This window comes from Cnephaeus nilssonii, assembly GCF_951640355.1.
Source record: "Cnephaeus nilssonii genome assembly, chromosome: 19".
NCBI lineage: Eukaryota > Metazoa > Chordata > Mammalia > Chiroptera > Vespertilionidae > Cnephaeus > Cnephaeus nilssonii.
This window is the reverse complement of record NC_137090.1, coordinates 5,057,215-5,076,714: the sequence shown is the minus strand read 5'-3', so window position 1 is coordinate 5,076,714 and position 19,500 is coordinate 5,057,215. Positions and strand designations below refer to the sequence as shown.

General features: G+C 58.1%; 1 protein-coding gene across 3 annotated transcripts in view; it reads right to left on the bottom strand.

The window, feature by feature from the left end:
- Window positions 1–19,500, bottom strand: part of SLC39A11 (solute carrier family 39 member 11) — a 181,716-nt gene that overhangs the window by 39,607 nt on the left and 122,609 nt on the right. For all 3 annotated transcript variants that reach the window (XM_079798371.1, XM_079798373.1, XM_079798372.1), the window contains exon 7: window positions 3,034–3,103. In XM_079798371.1, coding sequence (XP_079654497.1) covers window positions 3,034–3,103 — 70 coding nt within the window. The remainder of the gene's footprint in view (window positions 1–3,033; window positions 3,104–19,500) is intronic.

The following is a 19,500-nucleotide window of genomic DNA, read 5'->3' as shown; positions in this document are numbered from 1 at the left end:
TCCTAGAGGGTGTACTGGCTACTTTTCTCGAGCGGGTATGATGCCACAGGTTAGGGAAGAGCCCCTCCTGGTTCCAGAGGCACAGGAAACAGAAGGACTTCGCAGAAAATGCTCACGCTGCCAGCATGTTTGACGATGACTCAGAACTGGCACCGTGGGCCGCATCCACCGATTAGGGGTCTCCACGCTCTTTCTGTCAAGGGCCAGAGAGCAACTGTCTCCGGCTCCAGCCTCCAGAGGCGGTGGCAGTTACACAACTCAACCATCGCCGCACACGGGGGACAGAGGGGGGGTGGGGGAGCTGCAGACAACGGGGAAATGATGGGTGTGGCTGTGTTTGAACAAAACTTCATTTACAGAGACAGTGCTGGGCTGACATCAGCCCACGACCACAGGCTGCGGACCCCACCACTGAAGGAACAGGACCATCTAACCAGACCAGCTGGCTGGGTCCACGTGGACCCCAGGCACCTGCTGGGTAACCCTTTTCTTTTCCCGAAGCCACACAAGTCTGTTTGCTCTCCTCTCAGCCCCTTCCACGGCACCACGAGATTGATTACCTTTGTTCCCCAGATGCCTGAACTTGACTTCTCCCTTCTCCTTCTGCACAAAACCAGCTGGCAAAGGCCACCAGCAGGTTCTGCATTTAAACCCTCTTCCTGCCACCAGTCCCTCCTCGTCAGACCCACCTTCCTGTGGGGCTAAAACACCGTGGGTGGTAATAACCGTTCCCCGCCGAGCTTCTCCGCGCTGGTCCATGTCCCTCCCCTCCCCCAATCTACCCCACGGGAGTCAGTGTCTACATCATCTCTTGGGCTTTGTCATTTCCCCGCATAGGCCCCATCATGGTTGCCAACTTTCCACCCTCCACCCCCCACCTTCCTTCCCACAAGGCACCGTGGGAACTCCGTCTCGGTGACACGTCTATCCACCGGCCCTGGCAATGCCTTCGGACCTCCCTGCTCACCCATTACCTGCCCTCAGCAGTGACTGCCCAGCTGACTGCCCCACACTCCTGAGGAAACACGCCCCCGAGGCGAGGGGAGAGCTTCTTAGATGATTTAGTTTCAATCCCTCCCTTGAAGCTTAAGCTGCGCTGATCTGGGGGTGCCTGTGGGGCAGGCTGCCCACTGACAACTCACTCGGGCTATCTCCTGTTATCGACGTTCCATTATGTCGCAGGGAAGTCAGAGACCGTGGCTGGCACGTCACGTGTGGGGCTCTTCTGACTTCCTCTGGGGCTCGCCGCTCCGATCCATTTAGAAAACACGCACACACACGTGTGTGTACAGAGGAGGGAAGTCTCCCGGCGGCTGGGCTGGGGGACGGCCGATGTCCGCTCGGTACATGGTGTTCGTTTTTCATCCGTTTGACGGGAGCGAGAGGGGGCATGGCTCTCAGCCCCCCTGAAGGAGGCGCTTCCTGCCGCGACTTCCTGTCGTTCCAAGGGTCCCTCTTCAGCCGTCGGAGCCGTGTTGCTAGGCGCTCGGGGACGCAGTGTCATCATGTCAGCCCGGCCGCGTCTCCCGTCTCCGTCACCGAGGACTGACCTGTGCTCCGTAGCTGGCTTTCCGCCCCCAGGTCTGGTTTGTCTGGTGCTAAAATTGCAATGCCTGCTTCCCCGGCATCAGCGTTCACCTGGCACCCTTCTTCGTCCTTTATTCTTAACCTTCCCGGGTCGTGTGGGAGGGCGCCGCCTCCTCGTCCCACGGGCCGGGGGTTTTAGAAGTAAAACCCATCATCTCTCCTAAGCCACGTGCTTAGTCATCCGACGACTTTGTTTCTGCACCCCTCCCCCAGCAGCTAGTCTGTCTTTCTTTCCTTTCCTTTCCTTCTTTCCCACCCCTCCCCCTCTCCCTTCCCTCCTCCCTCCCCTCCTCCCATCCCTCCTCCCTCCCCTTCTCCTTCCCTCCCTCCCTTCTACCCTGCAGTCCCCATCCTCCCACGAAACCAGGCCTGTAGCTTGAGCTGAGGGCAGAGCAATCTTACGTTTTACCGACCAAGAGTAAGATCACAGGCGTTCACAGAGGAAGAGCACAAATCACGAAGCCGACATGGATTTATAAGTGAGGCAAATGGGCTGAGGGGTAGGACTGCCTGGAGGAGACCTCTTTCCCCGTCTGCGCCTGTGTTACAGGGAGCCCCCCTCCCCGCCCCCCCCCCCGCCCGGCCCCAGTTCCTCTGGACACAGAGAGGATGATGACAGTCACAGCTGTGACGGGGGTGGCGTGTGATGGCATGAAAACCCCCCGGGGACGCTGTTTAACAGAGGTTTGTGAGGCTGTACACACGGAGGCCAGTCCCCGTCCCGTCCCCGTCCCCGTCCCCATCCCTGTCCGAGGGTCTGAGGGTCCGAGAGTCCGGAGGGTCCGAGGGCTTAAGTAACTCAGGGAGCACCTGCTTGGTCAAGGGGAGGGCGGAGCTGGGTGGAGGGGCTTTTGTGCTACTTTCTTCGGGAATATTTAGGGGGATTGGCAGCAAGTGCAGGTGACGGGATAGAGGGACATCGGCGTTGATGTCTCGATGTCACGGGAGATGAGGTGCCACCAGACTGGAAGCCCGGCCTGAGCAGCGGGCGTGCCCGGGGCACGACTGTGTGGCTCCTCCCTGCCCCCCTCCCCCCCACACACACACACACACTGCCCGACTCTGAAGCTCATCCTGTTCTAACCGAAGCCAACATCACAGGCTGTGCCGCAGGACAAGGAGCCGAACTCCCGCTCCCCCCTCCCGCCCCCCACGCCCGGTGCTAGGAAACCAGCCACAGGCATCACGTTTCTCACACGCTGAAGGCGCCTCCCACCTCCTGTCCCATCCGAGTTCCTCCTCGGGCAGCAGGTTCAGGGAGGGCGCTGGCGTGGGGGGAGGAACGCCCTGGGAGTCCCACAGGCGGAAGGAGAAGCTGAGGATGGAAACTTCCAACCCAGGACGCTGGGCGCACACGCATTTGGGGCTTCATGGAGCGGCTGGGGGTGCCCGTCAAGAGCGGCACGGGGTGCAGGGCCGGGAGCCAGGGCAGCAGGGGAGGCCTACCTGGCGCTCTCGAAGGTGGCGGACGCCGTCTTCTCCACCGCTCCGAACCCGACGCCCACAGCGAGGCCCTCTGAAACAGACACGAGGAGAGCGTGCGGGGTTAGGGATGGTCTTCCCCCCCCGCCCCCCGTGCTCACTGCCGCCACCGTCAGCTCCCGCGGCACCAGGCCCCCAATAACAGGAAGCCCCCGCGGCGGCGGGAGCCTAAACCGGGGCCAGCGGCCACCCGCCCGGCCCGAGTCCAGCTCACTGCCTGTTTCTGTGGGGCCTGCAAGCCAAGGGCAAGTTTTACACTTTGAAGTCGTTGAAAAAGAGATCCAAAGGAGAACATTTCACGACCCATAAAAATGACATGATCTCAGTGTGCATAAATAAAGTTTTATTGGCACATGGCAGTTGACGAGTTGTCCGTGGCTAGTTCGACGCTCCATCAGCAGAAATAAGTAGGTGGAACAGAGACCCTGTGGACCGGTAACCTGAAATATTTACCACCCGGCCCTTCACGGGAAGAGTTTGATGACCCCTGACCTAAACATGCAGGGTTTTTTGTTTGTTTTTATTTTTCTAAAGTTTTACATATGTCTCCTTTTTCCCCAATTGATCCCCACCCCCAGTCATTCCCACCCCGGGCACGCCCCCACCACCCCAGTGCCTGTGTCCATTGGTTACGCTAATATGCATACAAGTCCTTTGATTGCTCTCTAACCCCGCCCCTCCCCTGCCATTTGTCTCTGTATTCTTGTTCATCAAAGTATGTTGGTCATTCTATCCCACGTATGAGTGAGATCACGTGATATTTAACTTCCTCCGACTGGCTTATTTCGCTTAGCACAGTGCTCTCCAGCTCCATCCATGCTGTCACATGCAGGGTTCTCTCAGCTCACGAGCGAGACGACCAGGGGTGACACGGTGGTCGGCTGATGCCGTCTGAGGAGCCATCCTCAGATGGCAGAGACTGTCACCAGCGGAGGAGGTGTGGCTGGGGTCCAGCGTGAAGCGTGGGGATGGACAAGACGACGCGCCGAGTCCTGCCCAGTGGGACCTGTGCGCCTGCCGAGCTCGCCATCACCCTGGCTGAGACCAAATGTGGAGCACGGTCCTGATGGAGAGGCAGAGGCCGTGGAGAAGCAGGGGCCCGTCCCAGGGGCCTGGGGCCCGTGGGTAGAACGCACGCGAGGACACTTCCTGACCCCACGGGGAGCGCCGCCTCCATCCAACAGGAAGCAGGGTCACCAGCGCGGGGCAGGCTCCAGGCCAAGGGCGCAGGGGCCAGGAGGGACCTTGTAGTGAAGAGGGAAGAGGGCAAAACCTACTGCGTGCGCATCTCCCCTACGGATCCGGATCCGAGGGCAGGGACGGGGCCTAGGAGAGCCCAGGGGGCTGTGAGTCTGAGGCCTGGCTCTTCCCTCTCCACAGCTGGTTGTTCTTCCCCTCTTCTTCCAGAAACGTCCGCAAGGGGAGGAGCCATGACTCCAGGGGAGTGTGTGGGGGGGTGGATACCTGTTCAACATTCTCAGGTTTGCCCGATGCACCCGACGAGCTTCAGAAAGGGGTGGGCAAGAAGAGAGTCCCAGGGAGGAGCCGAATGGGGTGAGAGCCGGATTCAGGGGGGGCTGCGCTGGGCAGGTCTAACCCCAGGCTCTAACTCCACGGGGAGGAGGCAGCCTCTGTCCCTGCGGCCCCGGAGCCTCGGGCACTGCCCACGCTCACGGTCACAAGAATACGAAGTCAGAGGACCTCGGAGATGCCTCCTGCTGGCCCCTGCTACCTTCAGGACTGGGGGGGGGGGGGGGGGCAGCCCAGTGTTTACAAACCGACTGTTCTCAACACAGCGGAGACCACAGCCCCCTCCCCCCCAGGGCAGAGGTGGGCCGCGGGGAGAGGTGTCAGAAGCTCGGGAGGCACTAAGGGCTGTTCCCTGACACAAGAAGGGCAATCCCCTCCCTTTGAAAAAATCTGTGGGATTCTCCCCACCCCCCCCCCCCCCCGCCCTAAGCCAAGCATGTGAAACTCGAGGCCCACAACGAATATATTTGCCAGCCAGCCAATATAACGGTATGCAAGAAATGTTTTCATAAAAATTTCGTAACTTAATTTTTACAATGTCCTGCTGTACATAAATATTAATAACGAACTACAATGTTCACTAATGGCTGATTACTATAATTTCCCTTACACGCAGGTGCACCATTTCTCCCCACTAATACTAGCAGCGAATATTTAGCAGCCGATGGCCACGGCATTAGTCTTGGACTGACTTGTTTGGTGTGCGCAACAGGAAATATTTTGCTTTCAGAGAACAAGGAAAATAGGTTTATTTGCGTTACGCTTACTAATTTGTGCCGTTATTCAGTGTCTGGTAAGTTAATGTTCAAGAAAAATATCAATTTTTTATTAAAATGTTCTATTGTTTTGTGTTAACAATTACTCATTTATTTCAGCCCTTTGTATTCAGCATGTCTCTATCGAATAAACGTACGTTTCTCTGAAAACTGAAGCTATTTTTTTTTTGTGGCCCACATACGCTTATACCTTGTTTACGTGGCCCGTGGGAGCCTTTGAGTTTGACATGCTGCCCTAACCCATAAACAACAGCTGGTTGGCCCTTTTGTTAAGAGATTTTGCTCCAGTTAGAGGTTTTAATGTAAACGACAGTGCAGCCCGGAGCAATAGGACCCACGGTGATTCGCGGACGGACGCTTTCTGCTTATTTAGCGTGTAGCCCAGCACAGGGGTTTACATACATGCTCACACCAGCTCTGGGAGGGTGGGGAGGAGAAAGGGCCTGCCCAGCATGAAGGGGCAGGGGCAGGCCTTGAACCCCAGCCTCCCCGTCTCGGCCCGCTGACCTTGGCTGTGGCTCTCTCCCAGGTGCTGGCAGCTGGCTCCTGAACCTCGTTTCCTGAAGAGGTCGGGACAAAGCCAGGGCCTTGTCTCTCCGCCCGCCCCGTGCCTTGGCCAGGGCGATGTGCACCTCGGCCGTCCCATTCTGTGGCGGGTGGCCACGGAGCAGGTCCGTCCTCCCTGCTCTCCTGGGGCTCCGGGCGGGGGGGGGGGGGGGCAGAGGAACCACCCCCCTGCCCCAAAAGCACAGGCTGCCCAGGGAGGCAGCCAACTGGTCCCTGTGACTTAGAAAGGGGGAGAGGAAGAAGAGGTCACGGCGGGGGAGAAGGTCACTGTCCTCGGGTCTGAAGGTGGACAAATACCCGAGAGTCAAACGAATGAGAAACCAAGAACCGAAGACCAGAACGAAGGCGGGAAACGAAGACGAGAATGGCGAATGGCAGCGAGAGCCCTCCAAGCGGGGAAGGGAGCGAGGAAAAATGCCAGGAGAGCTTAAACCCCAGGTGTCCTGGCGAAAAGTGCAAATTAGGAAGGTAATGACGACAATCTGACAATCCGAAGAGACTGGGATATTATTAGTCAGCCACAGCCTCCGTTCACAGCTATGGCCCTTAACTCGGGTGCAAAGGGGGGAACACACCGAGCCTGGGGTGAGGAGTCCGGGGTCAGGAGGACAAACTTGACAATCAGCCTGGCGCTCAGCTGGCCCGCTCCAGTCTTCTCCAGCCGCTGTAAGCGGGGTGAGGGGGGGCGTGTCTGCCTCTCCCTCTCCCCATCCCCCCTGAATCTCCCCTTCCTCATCCTCCACTGGGGAGGAGCCAGGACGGGGCTCACACCTCACACCTGGAGCATCAGCTAAGTTCTTGTAAAAACCAAAGGGCCGCGGTGCTTTGCTCCCGGGATGACGAGCTTGGGCAGGCGCCTCACTGGTGCACCTGGGGGAGGCCGGCCCGCGGGCGGGAAGATGGGGAGCGGCCTCTGGCCACGGACACATGCCCAGGTCCTAACCGGTCACTCATGAAAGCATCGGCTGCTGGAAGGAACGTGGGAGCCACGAGGAGGGGCACGCCCGCCCCCAGCAGCAGCAGCAGCAGCAGGCACCGCCCAGGGCAGGAATGATCAACTCAGGGTCACCTTCTTGAAAATGCAGTTGGACAGACTTTTTAAAAATTATACGTGTTTATTGATTTCAGAGAGGAAGGGAGAGGGGGAGAGAGAGAGAGAGAAACATCAATGATGAGAGAGAATCATGGATCGGATGCCTCCTGCACGCCCCCTACTGGGATTGTGCTCTCAACGCTGGCATGTGCCCTGACCTGGTATCGAACCGTGACCTCCTGGTTCATAAGCCGACACTCGACCACTGAGCCATGCCAGTCGGCTGACACACTTTCTTAACACGGATTATTATCTCTGCTGTTCATATTGAGTGAAGTTAGGTGTTGGGAAGTATGAGCAATGGAGGTGTTCCGGAAGAGGAGAAATCGATTCCAATCCTCATCCATATCAATCAAGCCACGCCTCGGGGCTTAAGGGCTGCGGATACCGGAAGATTCTCTAGCAGGAACCCTCTAATTCAGGAGCCGCCTCCTAACTCACGGGGCAGGTGTGCTTTCCACACATTCCACTGTGTCCAGTCGGGCTCCGCCTACACAGCGATGGGCCGGAAACTGCTGCCTCCTGGACGGGCACCCCAGGACAGCGGGGAGCAGGCACCCCTGGCGGGCGTGGGTGAGGACGCGCTGACACAGCCACTTCTCTCAACAGCCGGTGCAGGCGTCTCGTTACACACCCACCCACGTCCGAGAGTCGATTTCAATTTGCTTTCGACAATCTGTTTTTGACAACCAAGCTGAGGTCAGACCCCTGTGTTCCCACAGAGAAAAGGGGAGAGGAGGCCAGAGTGGCCACAGAGTGTGCTGGGCTGTGCCAGCCGACAAGCCCTGCCTTGTGCCGGACTCACACCTCTGGCCATCCTCCCACCCCACCCTAAAGGGTGGACCTGCAGGCCCAGGGACAGATCAGGCTGGTGGGGGGGCCAGACAGCCCCCCTCCGTGGTCTGCGCCCCAAGCCCTCGGTCCAATCGCCTGGCCGCCGAGCTTCCCCTCGCCCCTCCAGGGGCCCCGCGTGCAGGGAAGCGGCTGGTGGCTCAGATCTGACCAATTCACACGTACGTGGATGCCCTGGGACCTCAGATCCCGGGACGTTGGGGGGGCCCGACAGCCCGAGAAGCTCGGCCGTGAGTCCTCTCCACCCACAAGGCTGGGTTTTCTCCACTTTGAAAAGCCTCCCCGCATGGCTGTGCTCACCCGTTACATCTCGGACATCTGTGTCTACAAACTGGACGGTTGTTCTTTTTCTGTGTGTGGTGTTTTTTTAAAAAAATTTTTTTATTGATTTCAGAGAGGAAGGAAGAGGGAGAGAAAGAGAGAAACATCAATGACAAGAGAGAATCATGGATCGGCTGCCTCCTGCACACCCCACATTGGGGATGGAGCCCACAACCCGGGCATGTGCCCTGACCGGGAATCGACCCTCGACCTCCTGGTTCATAGGTCAAGGCTCAACCACTGAGCCACGCCGGCCAGGCTGGAGGGTTGTTTTTCACTCAACCTTCCCGGTGACCGGCGTGGCCTGTCATCCAGAATATTCTTATGTCCATTTAGTTTTGTTGTTGTTGTCAATCCTCACTGAAGGGTATTTTTTCCATGATTTTCAGAGCGAATGGAAGGGAGACAGGGATGGAGAGAGAGAAGGAAAGAGAAGCATTGATGTAAAAGGCACAGCGACTGGTTGCCGACCAGGGCTGGGCTAGAACCTGCAACCCAGGTACGTGCCCTTGAGCGGAAATGGAACCCACAACCCTTTGGTGCGGGGTGGACGCTCTAACCACTGAGCCTACCAGCCAGGGCTAACTTTTTTTTCAACTGGCAATTATCTCATTAATTCGGAAGAACTCTTGCTTCTCTCCTGATGGCTCCTTTTTCATTAGAGTGCGTGCTTGCCTTGTGGATAGAACAACATCCACTCCAATCGGCCGAACGCAGCACTGAGAACGTTTAGTCTGCTCTGGTCTCCTGGGGCTGTTTTCTCCCGGGTAAGCTGGTCCTCCTTGTGTGGGTCCTTCTTTCCCACTCGCTGGGTTTTCCTCAAACACTGATCCTTTGCTCTGGGAGCGTATTCATGGGCACAGCAAGAGGCTGGTTAGGGAGCCAGACAGGGTTTCTTCCGAGGTCACGTAGATCCGTTTCCCCGACAGGCCTCTCTGACAAACCTCACATTTCATTTCTCGAGGTTAATTCTTCAACGTGGCAGCCGGGCAGAGAGGGCGAAGGAGGATCGAGGGAGAGAAGAGCGCATGGATAATAAAGTTAAGTGCCGTCAATTTGGAGATTGCTACACCACTACCGTGATGAAAATGATTTAATAACATGTTCTTTACACAGCTACTGGCTAAGCAGAGACCCAAGGCGTGACGGGCCGGGGGAGGGAGGGTGGCGCTGGCGGGAGCAGGAGGGAGGGGGGGAAGTGTCTGGGGGGGAGGAGGGGACAGATCAGCTCTCCCAGGGGCAGGGAGCTCACAGACACACCCGGGGATGCAGCGCTGGGATGAGGGAAAGGAGCATGTGCAGATGTGAGCGTGTGCAGATGTGAGCGTGCACGCACCAGGCACACACATTCACACACGTGTGTGGATGAAAACAGACTGGAGGGATGGCCCAAATACATGGGCGAAAGTCTGAATCGGTCGTTTAAATGCAAAAGCACTAGGACCTCCGGGCACAAAGCCCGCCTTAATCTAGCCGCACACGGCACCCTAACAGGCAGGCAGGGCCCGTCTGTCACAAAGAAACGCATGGGGGTGAAGCTGTTACTCGCCTGGGCCAGAGGGGTGTTCCCAGAGTAGAGCGACGCTGCCCCACCCCAGACCGCCCTTGGTTCAGCCCTAACAACCGCAGTGGGCGCCCTCGGGGGCACTCACGGGAGTGGAGTGGGCACCGGGCCACCAGAGCAGCTCTCCTTCGAGTCCCAGCTGCTTCCATGCCTGGCTTTCCCCGGGACCCCAGGGCAACCAGAGGAGCCTCAGTGGCCCTGAGAGAGACCGTGCAGGCAGGCGGGGCTGGAGAGTGAGGCGGAGCCAATGGAGAGAGTGAGGCGGAGCCAATGGAGAGAGTGAGGCGGAGCCAATGGAGAGAGTGAGGCGGAGCCAATGGGGAGAGCGAGGCGGAGCCAATGGATAGAGAGGCGGAGCCACCCTAAGCCCTAGGCAGGTCCTCAGGAGGGCGTGCTTCACCAGCCTCCGGTGTTCCCTGCTCAGGCGTGGGCTGATCCTGAATCCTGTGAAAGTTGCTTACACACCTGCCATCTGCAGCCTGGACATCAGAGAGGACATGAGTAGCCGTGGGGGTCAGGTGCACGCTCTGCAGACCTACCACGAAGAGCCGTGTGTCTGGGAGTCGGGTGGAGAACTGAGCCCCAGAGCTCGGGGGGCTGCGCCGGCCACGGCCGGGAATCTTTCCCTTCCAGTGAAATCGCCAGCAATATTCCTCTGCAGACACAAACTTATGAAAGCAGGTCATGGCACGCCGGCTATTCTTTAAGCGGGTAATGATATATCTGTCAGTTTTATCTTTACCCTGGTGTCTAAGGTTTCCCCAAGGAGAAATTTTTTTTTAATCCCCCTCCGTTCCGCAAAGAGAAATCTGACTCAGAGCTTGACCCAGGGCTGGGAGAGAGAACGTGGGAAGTTTTTCATCGGTCTCCGCCGAACAGACAGCGCCCTGCACACCAGTCGGCCCGGCTCCCCCACAGTTGGTTACAGCGGCACATTTTATATTATGCACATTTTACCACATTAAGAAATACAGGGCATCAAAAAATAAATAACAACCATGAGTGTCTTCTTTCAACATAAAACTTACACCATATCTAAGATTATTGGAAAGTTTCCAATAAATTAACTTCTTGATTAACAACACACCAAGGAAACAGGGCAGAGGCCTGCTTTCTTCCCAGATACCACCCCAACCCTTGGTCTCCATGGAGAATCCTTGTATGATGAGACAGGTAGGCTACGGTGAAAATGGTGGGCACAGTGGCCAGGGGTCTGCTCTCAACGCCTCGGCCGTTCCCGACGGCCTGGAGCATGGTGCCCACCCTCATTTGCTGTTGAATAACTCACTCAGCACATTCATTAGGAAGTTGGGGTGCAAGTCCAGGTGCTCGGATTTCTAGGCACAAAACAACAACGTCCCACAAGGTGCCTGAGATAGGGGCCACGCGCCAGAAAACCAGCGGTGAGTTCTCAGATCTGGCCACGAGTGAAATGATGGTGATGGCGGGGATGGTGGTGGGGTTTGCTGTGTCCCTCTGTCTTAGCCTCAGTTTCCTAATCTGGCAAAGGGTTGCGGCAAACGTGTTCCGTGTTTTCCTGGGAGGCCAACCCTCCTAGGAAGCAGCTGGCTCCCCACGTAACCAGCTGTCTATCGGAATTCAGCACCGGGGCTGCTGGACAGCGCCTCGCAATCCATCCAGGAGAGCCCCTTCTCTGGCCTCTAACTACCTCTGCCCCCCACCCACCCCCATCCACCCTCATCCACCCTCATCTACCCCCAGGAACGCCCAGGCTCCTGCTTCCTCCCGAGGAAACCTCAGCGAGGACACCAAGAGCTCTGTCCGCCATTTACATGGCGGCGCGTGGTCCTGGCGGCTGCTCTGCGGGACCCATCACCACGACCCTCTGCGCCCAGTGGCTCCCGGCCAGTGACTTAGCATGGGGGTGGGGGGGGGGGCGGGAGGGAGTAACCAGCGCATGCATCCCTTCTTAGAGAACACCTTCGGCACCAGGACCTCCCTCCAACCTGAGCGAACATTCTCGGAACTGTGCTATGGTCGGAGGTTCCTCCCCTGCCCCCTCCCGGCCACCTCTGCTCCCTCCTCTACATCCAAACAGGCACGTCCCTCAGCAAACCTCTCGCACATCGAATCCCTTCCTGGCACCTGCTTCTCGGAGGCCCAGCGCTCACACACCATCCCATTGGCCACAGGGGCGGAACGCCCAACACACGCCCTGCAGGGCAGCCTGTGCATTACAGACCGTACAGCTCACGGTCCACAGGATCCATTCGCTAAATGCGGACCGACCCCTGCTGATGGCAAACAGGTGCAGGCCCCACACGCCCGAGGCAGGCTGGCGTTCTTGGCCACACTCTGCATGTGGGTAAACCGACAGGGGTCGTCGTGAATGTACAACGTGGTTATAATTAGTGAAGATGAAAATAACAGTCAGCATCATGTAGCATTTACTCCATGTCAGGTACTGTTCTATGCTTTCACGTGCTGCTCGTTTACAAAGAGTCCTGAGCCCGACTGGGGTGGCTCAGTGGATTGAGTGTTGCCCCATGCACCCGGAGATCACCGGTTTAATCCCTGGTGAGGGCACATGCCAGGGCTGCAGGCTCGATCTCCAATGGGGGTCATGTAGGAGACAGCTGATTGATGTTTCCCTCTCTCTCTCTCTCTCTCTCTCTCTCTCTCTCTCTCTCTGTGTGTGTGTCTCTCTCTCCCATCATCATTCTCTAAATAAAAACATATTTTAAAAAAAAAATTCTGAAAACAGCCCTACCCTTTCTACCTTTCGGGACTGCGAGGAACCAGCACATGCACCCTGAGCCATCACTCGGGTGTTGACTGATGGGAGCTGACCTGGAGGAGGAGATGGGGAAGCAGACCACAGCTGGCCCTGCAGGCTCACCTGTCCCGAGAGTCAGCCTTGCCTGGAGGACAGAGCCTCCGGCTGAGAGGCCCCGTGTTTGATGGATGGATTATCGTTAAAGTGCCGGCAACCACCGCTGGTTTCCCCCCCAGACACGATCAGGGACGAGACGTGACATCGGGTAATAAAGCACAGGCCCTGGACTCCTAATGGAACCAGACGGAGCTGTAATGTGTCCATCAGCCGCGGCTGAGGCCAACTGCAATACAGAAGCGAGGAAAATCAATGTGTGATTTACAGAGACAGTGAGTTTTATCTCTTAGATGTCAAGCCACCAGGGAAAAGGTAACATCTCACACTGTGTTAATTTTAAAATCGCAATAAACTAGTCATCAGAAAAGGGATTGGAGACGGTGTCAAAGGCCTGGGAGGCCCAAAAACGGGCAAAAGCCTGTTCTCACCCTCACTCCCACTCTCTCCGAAAAGGGGGGCTTATCTCCCCACCCAGCACCCTTTTTCCTGCAGGGAGTGGAGGGAGCGTTCTTCCCTCGCACCCGCCCCCCCTGCTCCCCTCCCCACCCTTCCCGTTGAAATAGGAGTGTCCAGACACTTCTTTCTTCCTCCCGGTCATTCACTCACCTGGCCGGGCCCCACACCCGAGATGCAAAGCTGTTGCCTGGACACCCCTCCTCTCTGCGCCCTGGGCCCTGGAAGGGGCAGGCTCCGCGGTCCTGCACTACGAGACACCCCTCCAGGCGGCGGAGCGGGACTGGGTGCAGCAGCCACTTGGAAGGGGGGGGCGTACTTTACTCCTCACCCCCACCGGCAGCTGCCGCCACCCCTCCGCCCAGCGAGGGCAGTGGTCGGGGTTCCCACCCTTCACAGCACACTGGTCCCTTCCTCATTACACCTGAGCACTGGTCCCGCGCCAGCACAGCCAAGGTCAGGACCTTCCAGCCACCAGCGCCCCAGGTTCAGCACAACGACACACATCACTGCCCTTCCTCTTCCTCTGTGTTTACAGACAACACTCCTCGCCCCCCCAACCCACGCCCCAGGTCTCCAAGCTGCCCTGGTGGGGGACCTCAGCCCTGGCCTGGGGATCTCCTGCGTCTCCGTGGCTCTGGAATCCACGTGTACAAGGACGGACCCTGCTCGAGAAGATGCTGCCTGAGGCTCTGGTGGAGTGATGGGAACCCGCCCCCTCTCGTCGGGGCTCAGCTCGGGGGAGAGACGGAGAAGGCAAGCGTGGGCAAGTCGCACACGTCCCGCTTCGGGGCTGGTATTCCTCAGCCACACGAACGTCCTGCTGCGTGTCAGGGCACAGAGCGTGGCTCGTGGTGGGCAAACGCATGAATGAAACAAACGAGTGAGATGAATAGAAGAAATGAGCAGAAGAATAGAGAAGGCCCTAGCCTGTTTGGCTCAGTGGGTAGAGCATCGGCCCTCGGCCTAAAGGGGCTCAGGTTTGATTCCGGTTGCGGGCTCGATTCCCGGCACCCTCTCTGTCTCTCCCCGTCCCTTCCACTCTCTCTAAAATACTCTCGGGTGAGGATCAACAGAACAAAACAAACAAAAGACAGAGAAGAGGGAGGTGAGAGGAAAAGGCACAGATATTCTTGAGTCACAGAGACCTGGGCAGAGACCTAGGCCCCGGTGCAACCGGGCTGACCAGAAGCTCACGGGGAGAGGCAGGCTTTTGCCGAGGCTGCCCTGCTGCTTCGAAATGCACCTTCCAGACAGGGCGGGGCTCTTTCTCCATCACCCACGTGGGATACCACGGCGTTGTGTCCGCCGCTGTGCGGCCGAGAGCACGGGTTCTGACCTGGCACCGGGCTGACCGGAGCTCCGAGCCCTCAGAACCACGGCAACAGGACCCAGGCAGTGTTACCGCCACGGGCCCGCGGACCCCGGAACATCTCAGGGTTGGCCACGGACAAGGGAGACGCTTCTTCAAGGAGGGACGGGGGCTGGAGGCCACGACGCCGACCTTCCCCACCGCGGCCGGGCCCTCACGTGGAGCCTGCCCTGGGCGGCACCGACACCTCCCCTCAGCATGGACGTGTGCTTAGAACCTTTAGCCCAAGAGCCAGGGATGGCAGTCACAGGGCCAGAAGGGCCGGCGGGGATACCCTGGAGCCAGAGCCACGTGGGCTTCCCACGCACCTCCCTGGGCGGCCAAGCGTCTTTGGTCACAGGATGTCACAGAATCACTGCTGGTTCCTGCTGGCCTCTAGATACTGGCCCATCCTCACGCTGCGGGGTGACCTGGCCCGTGGGGACGCAGATGAACAAGGTGCCTGTGTGACAGACAGCGGGAGCCGGAGGAGGGGGCCAGGCGGGATCGTGCCCTTTGCAGGGACTCGGGCTGTCTGCAAGCGGGCGATCGCCACTAAAATCCCCACCTTCTTGCTCTACCGCGTTGTGCCTGGCTCCGAAGAAATTTATGACTTGGGAGCGCGGTTAGCAGCTCGCCTCGCCTCCCCAGAAGGGCTTGGGGACGCCTTTGGGTAGTAAAAGCACTCGTTTCCAAGCAACCAAATAGCAGGTCTTCCGTGATGGCTCTTCGTTCTGCAAAAACGGCGGCTCCAGAGCAGCCTGTCATTAAATGGGTCGAGGCTGCGTCTCCCGGGAATGACCTGATCCCGCTAAGACCCCCTGTCACCAGACAGAGGTAAACAGGCCGGTCTGAAGTCGTGCCTCTCGGGGGACTCCCACGCTCGCCATAATGGGGTGTGTCAGTTGCCCTTACGAATCCAATCAGCAAGGCAGTGGCCCCATCACCGGAGGACAAACGGGCCATTGCGTGGGCCCCGGTCCTTCATTTAGAAAATCTAAAAGCTTCTAGGGACAGCAAACAGCGGTCCCTGGTCTGAACATCTCCCGGCTGTCTGGATCTAGCCCTATACACTCGCCATTTAGGCTGGGTTGCTTTATTCTTCTTTCTAAGCCTAAGGCAGGGTACGTCCCAGAGCCCAGGGTGGCTTGGAGCTGAGAGAATACCATCTTCTCCTCTCTCTCTGTCTCCTCTCCCTGCCTCTACCTCTCTCTCTCTCTCTCTCTCTCTCTCTCTCTCTCTTCCTCTCCCCCCCCCCCCACCAGGCCTCGCATTGAAACATCTCCGCCTTTATCTATTTCACGCTGGTTGCACCATCTTCTGATTCCTGCCTGTCTAACTGTCAGGCATTCATCGTCCAGGGAGTAATGGGGTCTGGCTCCCAGCAACCACCAAGCTCTGGCTAACGTTGTGAGTGTCTGTTCCTCCCCTCACCCCAGCCCTGCTCTTCGCCCCCCTTTCTTTCAACAGCTCCACTCCCAGCCCCGAGACCCTCCTCTGCGGAGCTCACCCCACGCAGCACCTTGGCCTCTCCAACACCTTCTGTGGTTCTGGGCTCCGCCCACGGCCCCAGCCCCTTGCAGCCCAGTTTCCAGGCGGCCGAGGTCACCCCCTGGCCAGCACCCTTCGGCTGGTCCTTGGACGGGCCGAGAGGAAGGCTGTCAGGATGATTCTAGCACTGCCTCCTGGAGGCACTGGGGACCAGGCCCGAGGCCCAATGAGGCGAGGTACAAAGGCGAGCTCTCTGAGCTGGGATCCAACCAGCCCGGCAGGAAGAGCTGAGAAACAGTCTTTCCCAAGGGCCCGCATCCTGTAAGGCGACCCGGGGGCCAACCCAGTAACTTCCTGGGCAGCTGCAGGGAGCCGGCTGCGAGGTCCCTGCTCATGCCAGTGGGTGACCCGCGGGTCTCACCATGTAGGAATCGCCCAGCCCTGAGCTCAAGGCCACACTCTGCCTTGAAGGACAAGCTGAATCCCTCTCTGGGGACCAGTGATGGGAGCGCCCACCCCAGAGACGGGCTAGAAATGACGGCTGAGGCCTTAGCCCTGGCGCTTCCGCTAAGGAGCGTGCGATGCTTTGAATCGGCGCTGATTTCTGAACAACCCTGGCTGTGGCCACAGAACCCCTTGCCCCGACCCGTCCCCAGGCCCTAGGGGATCTGTTACTTATGGAGCCCTGTGTTCCAGCAGATTCCGCGGGGCTGCCGGATCTCCCTGGACCAGGCTGCTCAGAGAACTGGGAAATACAGAGAGGGCAGACCGCCTGCTTGGGGAGATGTGATTACAAACAGCGGGACAGGGACACACACTTGCAAGTGACAGGTGGCTGAAGAGACGACACGCAGACCCCGAGAGCCGAGGGCCGTGTCCACACAGCTCTGCAGACACAGCGGGGCTTGCAGCCTGGCCAGCTGGCCCTGGTCGCGGCCATCGGGCCGGCCACACTGCCGTGGGGGCCGGTTCCACCTTCTCAGAGCCGGCCGCCGAGGTCAGCACACACACCCTGCAGGACGCACACTCGGCTGCTCACAACCGCGGGGGAGCCAGTCTCATTCACATGGTTTTTCCTGTCCCTCAGGGTCTCCCCAGAAGCTCTGACATTTTCCTTTATTTTTTTTAAAAAAATATGTTTTTATTGATTTCAGAGAGGAAGGAAGAGGGAGAGAGAGAAAGAACATCAATGAGGAGAGAATCATGGGTCGGCTGCCTCCTGCACGCCCCCTACTGGGGATTGAACCCACAATCCGGGCATGGGCCCTTGACCGGAATCGAACCTGGGACCTCCTGGTTCATAGGTCGACGCTCAGCCACTGAACCACGCCCTCTGGGCGACATTTTCCTTTATTTTGACAGAAGTTGTTCTCAAGGGCAAGCCGCGTTTTCTGCATCCTTCACTGAATGTCTGCATCGGGGACTCAGAGTCAGCTCAGAAACATTTATTACTGCACGAGGTCATGGCACGGGATGGCCTCGGACAGCTGGCGATGGGAGGGGGTGCCGGGGCCTCGTGGCTGCCGCTCCATCTGGCCTGTTTATTGCGGCGGCGGCGGCAGGATGAGTGACATATGGTCATCGATTTTATGTCCGACTCGTTTTCACTGTGGCATCTGCTTTCCCACCTCACAGCTGTCAGGAGGCCGGTGCAGCCAGACCTTTTCCCTTTCGCGTTTCATTTGGGTTTTCTTCCTCATAGAGAGGAGGGTGAGGGAGCAGAGGCTAGCGATGTGTAGTATTCTGGACGAAGGTGCCTGTTACGGGTCCGACCCACGTGCTGCAGGGTGGTTCCAATGTCTCTCGTGGAATGCAGAGGCCTTGGACCCCTGATGTCCTGTCACCCAGCGGTGTGCACGCTGCCCGAGCTTTTATCCCCCTCCCTGACCTTGAACTGTGTTGCCGCCCACTTTCCGGACAGAACATGAATAATATCAGGCTCCCGGCACCAAAACCGGCTGCTCACCTAGCGCCCATCTATTTTGTTTCGGCAACTGGTAGGCTGGCCCTCGAAGGCATGTTTGCCATTTTAGGAAGATAATTCTAGAGACAGAGTGTGGGGAAAGCTAGAATGAGGATGTACTTACAGCAAGGCTTCCAGATAAGGGCTGTCGCACAGCCTGGGAAAGGGAAGTGAGATGATCATCAATCAGACGGAGCCACAGATTCCCAGGGTGCCAGCCACACAGGGGCCACACTCAGAAGGCACACTTTAAGAAGTCCTGTAGCGGAGCAAGCACCTCCCATTAGCCGCAGGCCCCACTCCTCCCTATTGCCTTTCACTAGCTGGCATGCCTTAGTTACATGAACTTGCCTGGCCCACGAAGGCATTTCTATCTCTAACCCTGGGACTGAACCAATTTTTTCTTTAACAGAAAGCAGAGGATTTGATGACAGAATGAACTGTGGAAACGGCTAAGGGAGGAAAGGGATTAAGGGTAATAGATTTCTGGCTTTTCAGGGGGAAGTGCCTGTCGGGCAATGTGCGTATGGTTCTGTCTGAACTAACGGAATCGGGTGTACGGGAAGGGATAAGCAACTGGATAACCAAGCTGTGCTTCTCGGAGTCTGAATCCCACATCCTTTCGAAACCTCCCACGGCAGGGCCAGTAGAAGCGACACGGGCCCGCTCTGCAAACGTGAATCAGACCTGGCTGTTCCCCAAACTGCAAGCCCCACCCCCGGGCGAGCTGTGCAGGCCACACACGGGATCCAGACAGAGCCTTCGGCCGGAGAGCGAGCTTGAGAGACCCACATCTTGCCTCCGCCTGGTGACAGCAGCTTTAAAATGTAGGTCACCGTGAGCACCTGGCTGGGCCTGCCTTCGTGGCGGTCTCCCAGGGCGCCTCGCCCACGCGGGGAGATGGGACAGCACCTTGGAGCTAATGGCACCTGGGAAGAGTCATCACACGCCGCTCACAGCGGGTCTCAGCACCTCCTCTCACCCAGAAAGAGGAAACTCAGAAACTCCTGCTTCTAATGAAGCGTGACTAAAACCTTGTCTGCCTCCCACTGCTCTCGAGATGAAATGCGAAATACTTAGGGTGTCCCGGAGGCCCTGGTGCCTCGTCTCCAGCTCCAGCTTCATCTCCAGCCACTCTGCTCCCTCCTCCACACCCCAGCTGACGGGGCCTCTCTGCCCCTCTCTCATCTGCATCTCACCACCCCCTCCCTGGTGCACGCTGCGCCCCTGGCCTGGCATACCTGCCCCCCCACCCATTACCTCTTCACCTGCTCCATTCCTTCTCTCTGTCCAGGCCTCAGAGTAACTTTCCCTTCCTCCAGCAAGTCCCCCATCACACCCCCGCCCTCCTCCCCTCCTAGCCCCTTTCTCCCCCACCCCCTGTTTCTCCATGCCTCTCCGCGTCAGTTATCTATCAACAGCACCCAGAGAAACCAGCAGTGGTCCGCCCAGCCTCCTTCACTGTGGGGGTCACCCATATGGATGGGGGCTTGTGGCTCTGATGTTCCCAGTACCCCTGCCCCAGATAAGCACACCCTCCCTGTGGAGTCGGGGGTCGTGAGCAATGAGCCAGGGCCTCTGCCGCTGGAACCTCCACCTTCCCCGGGGGAAATGCG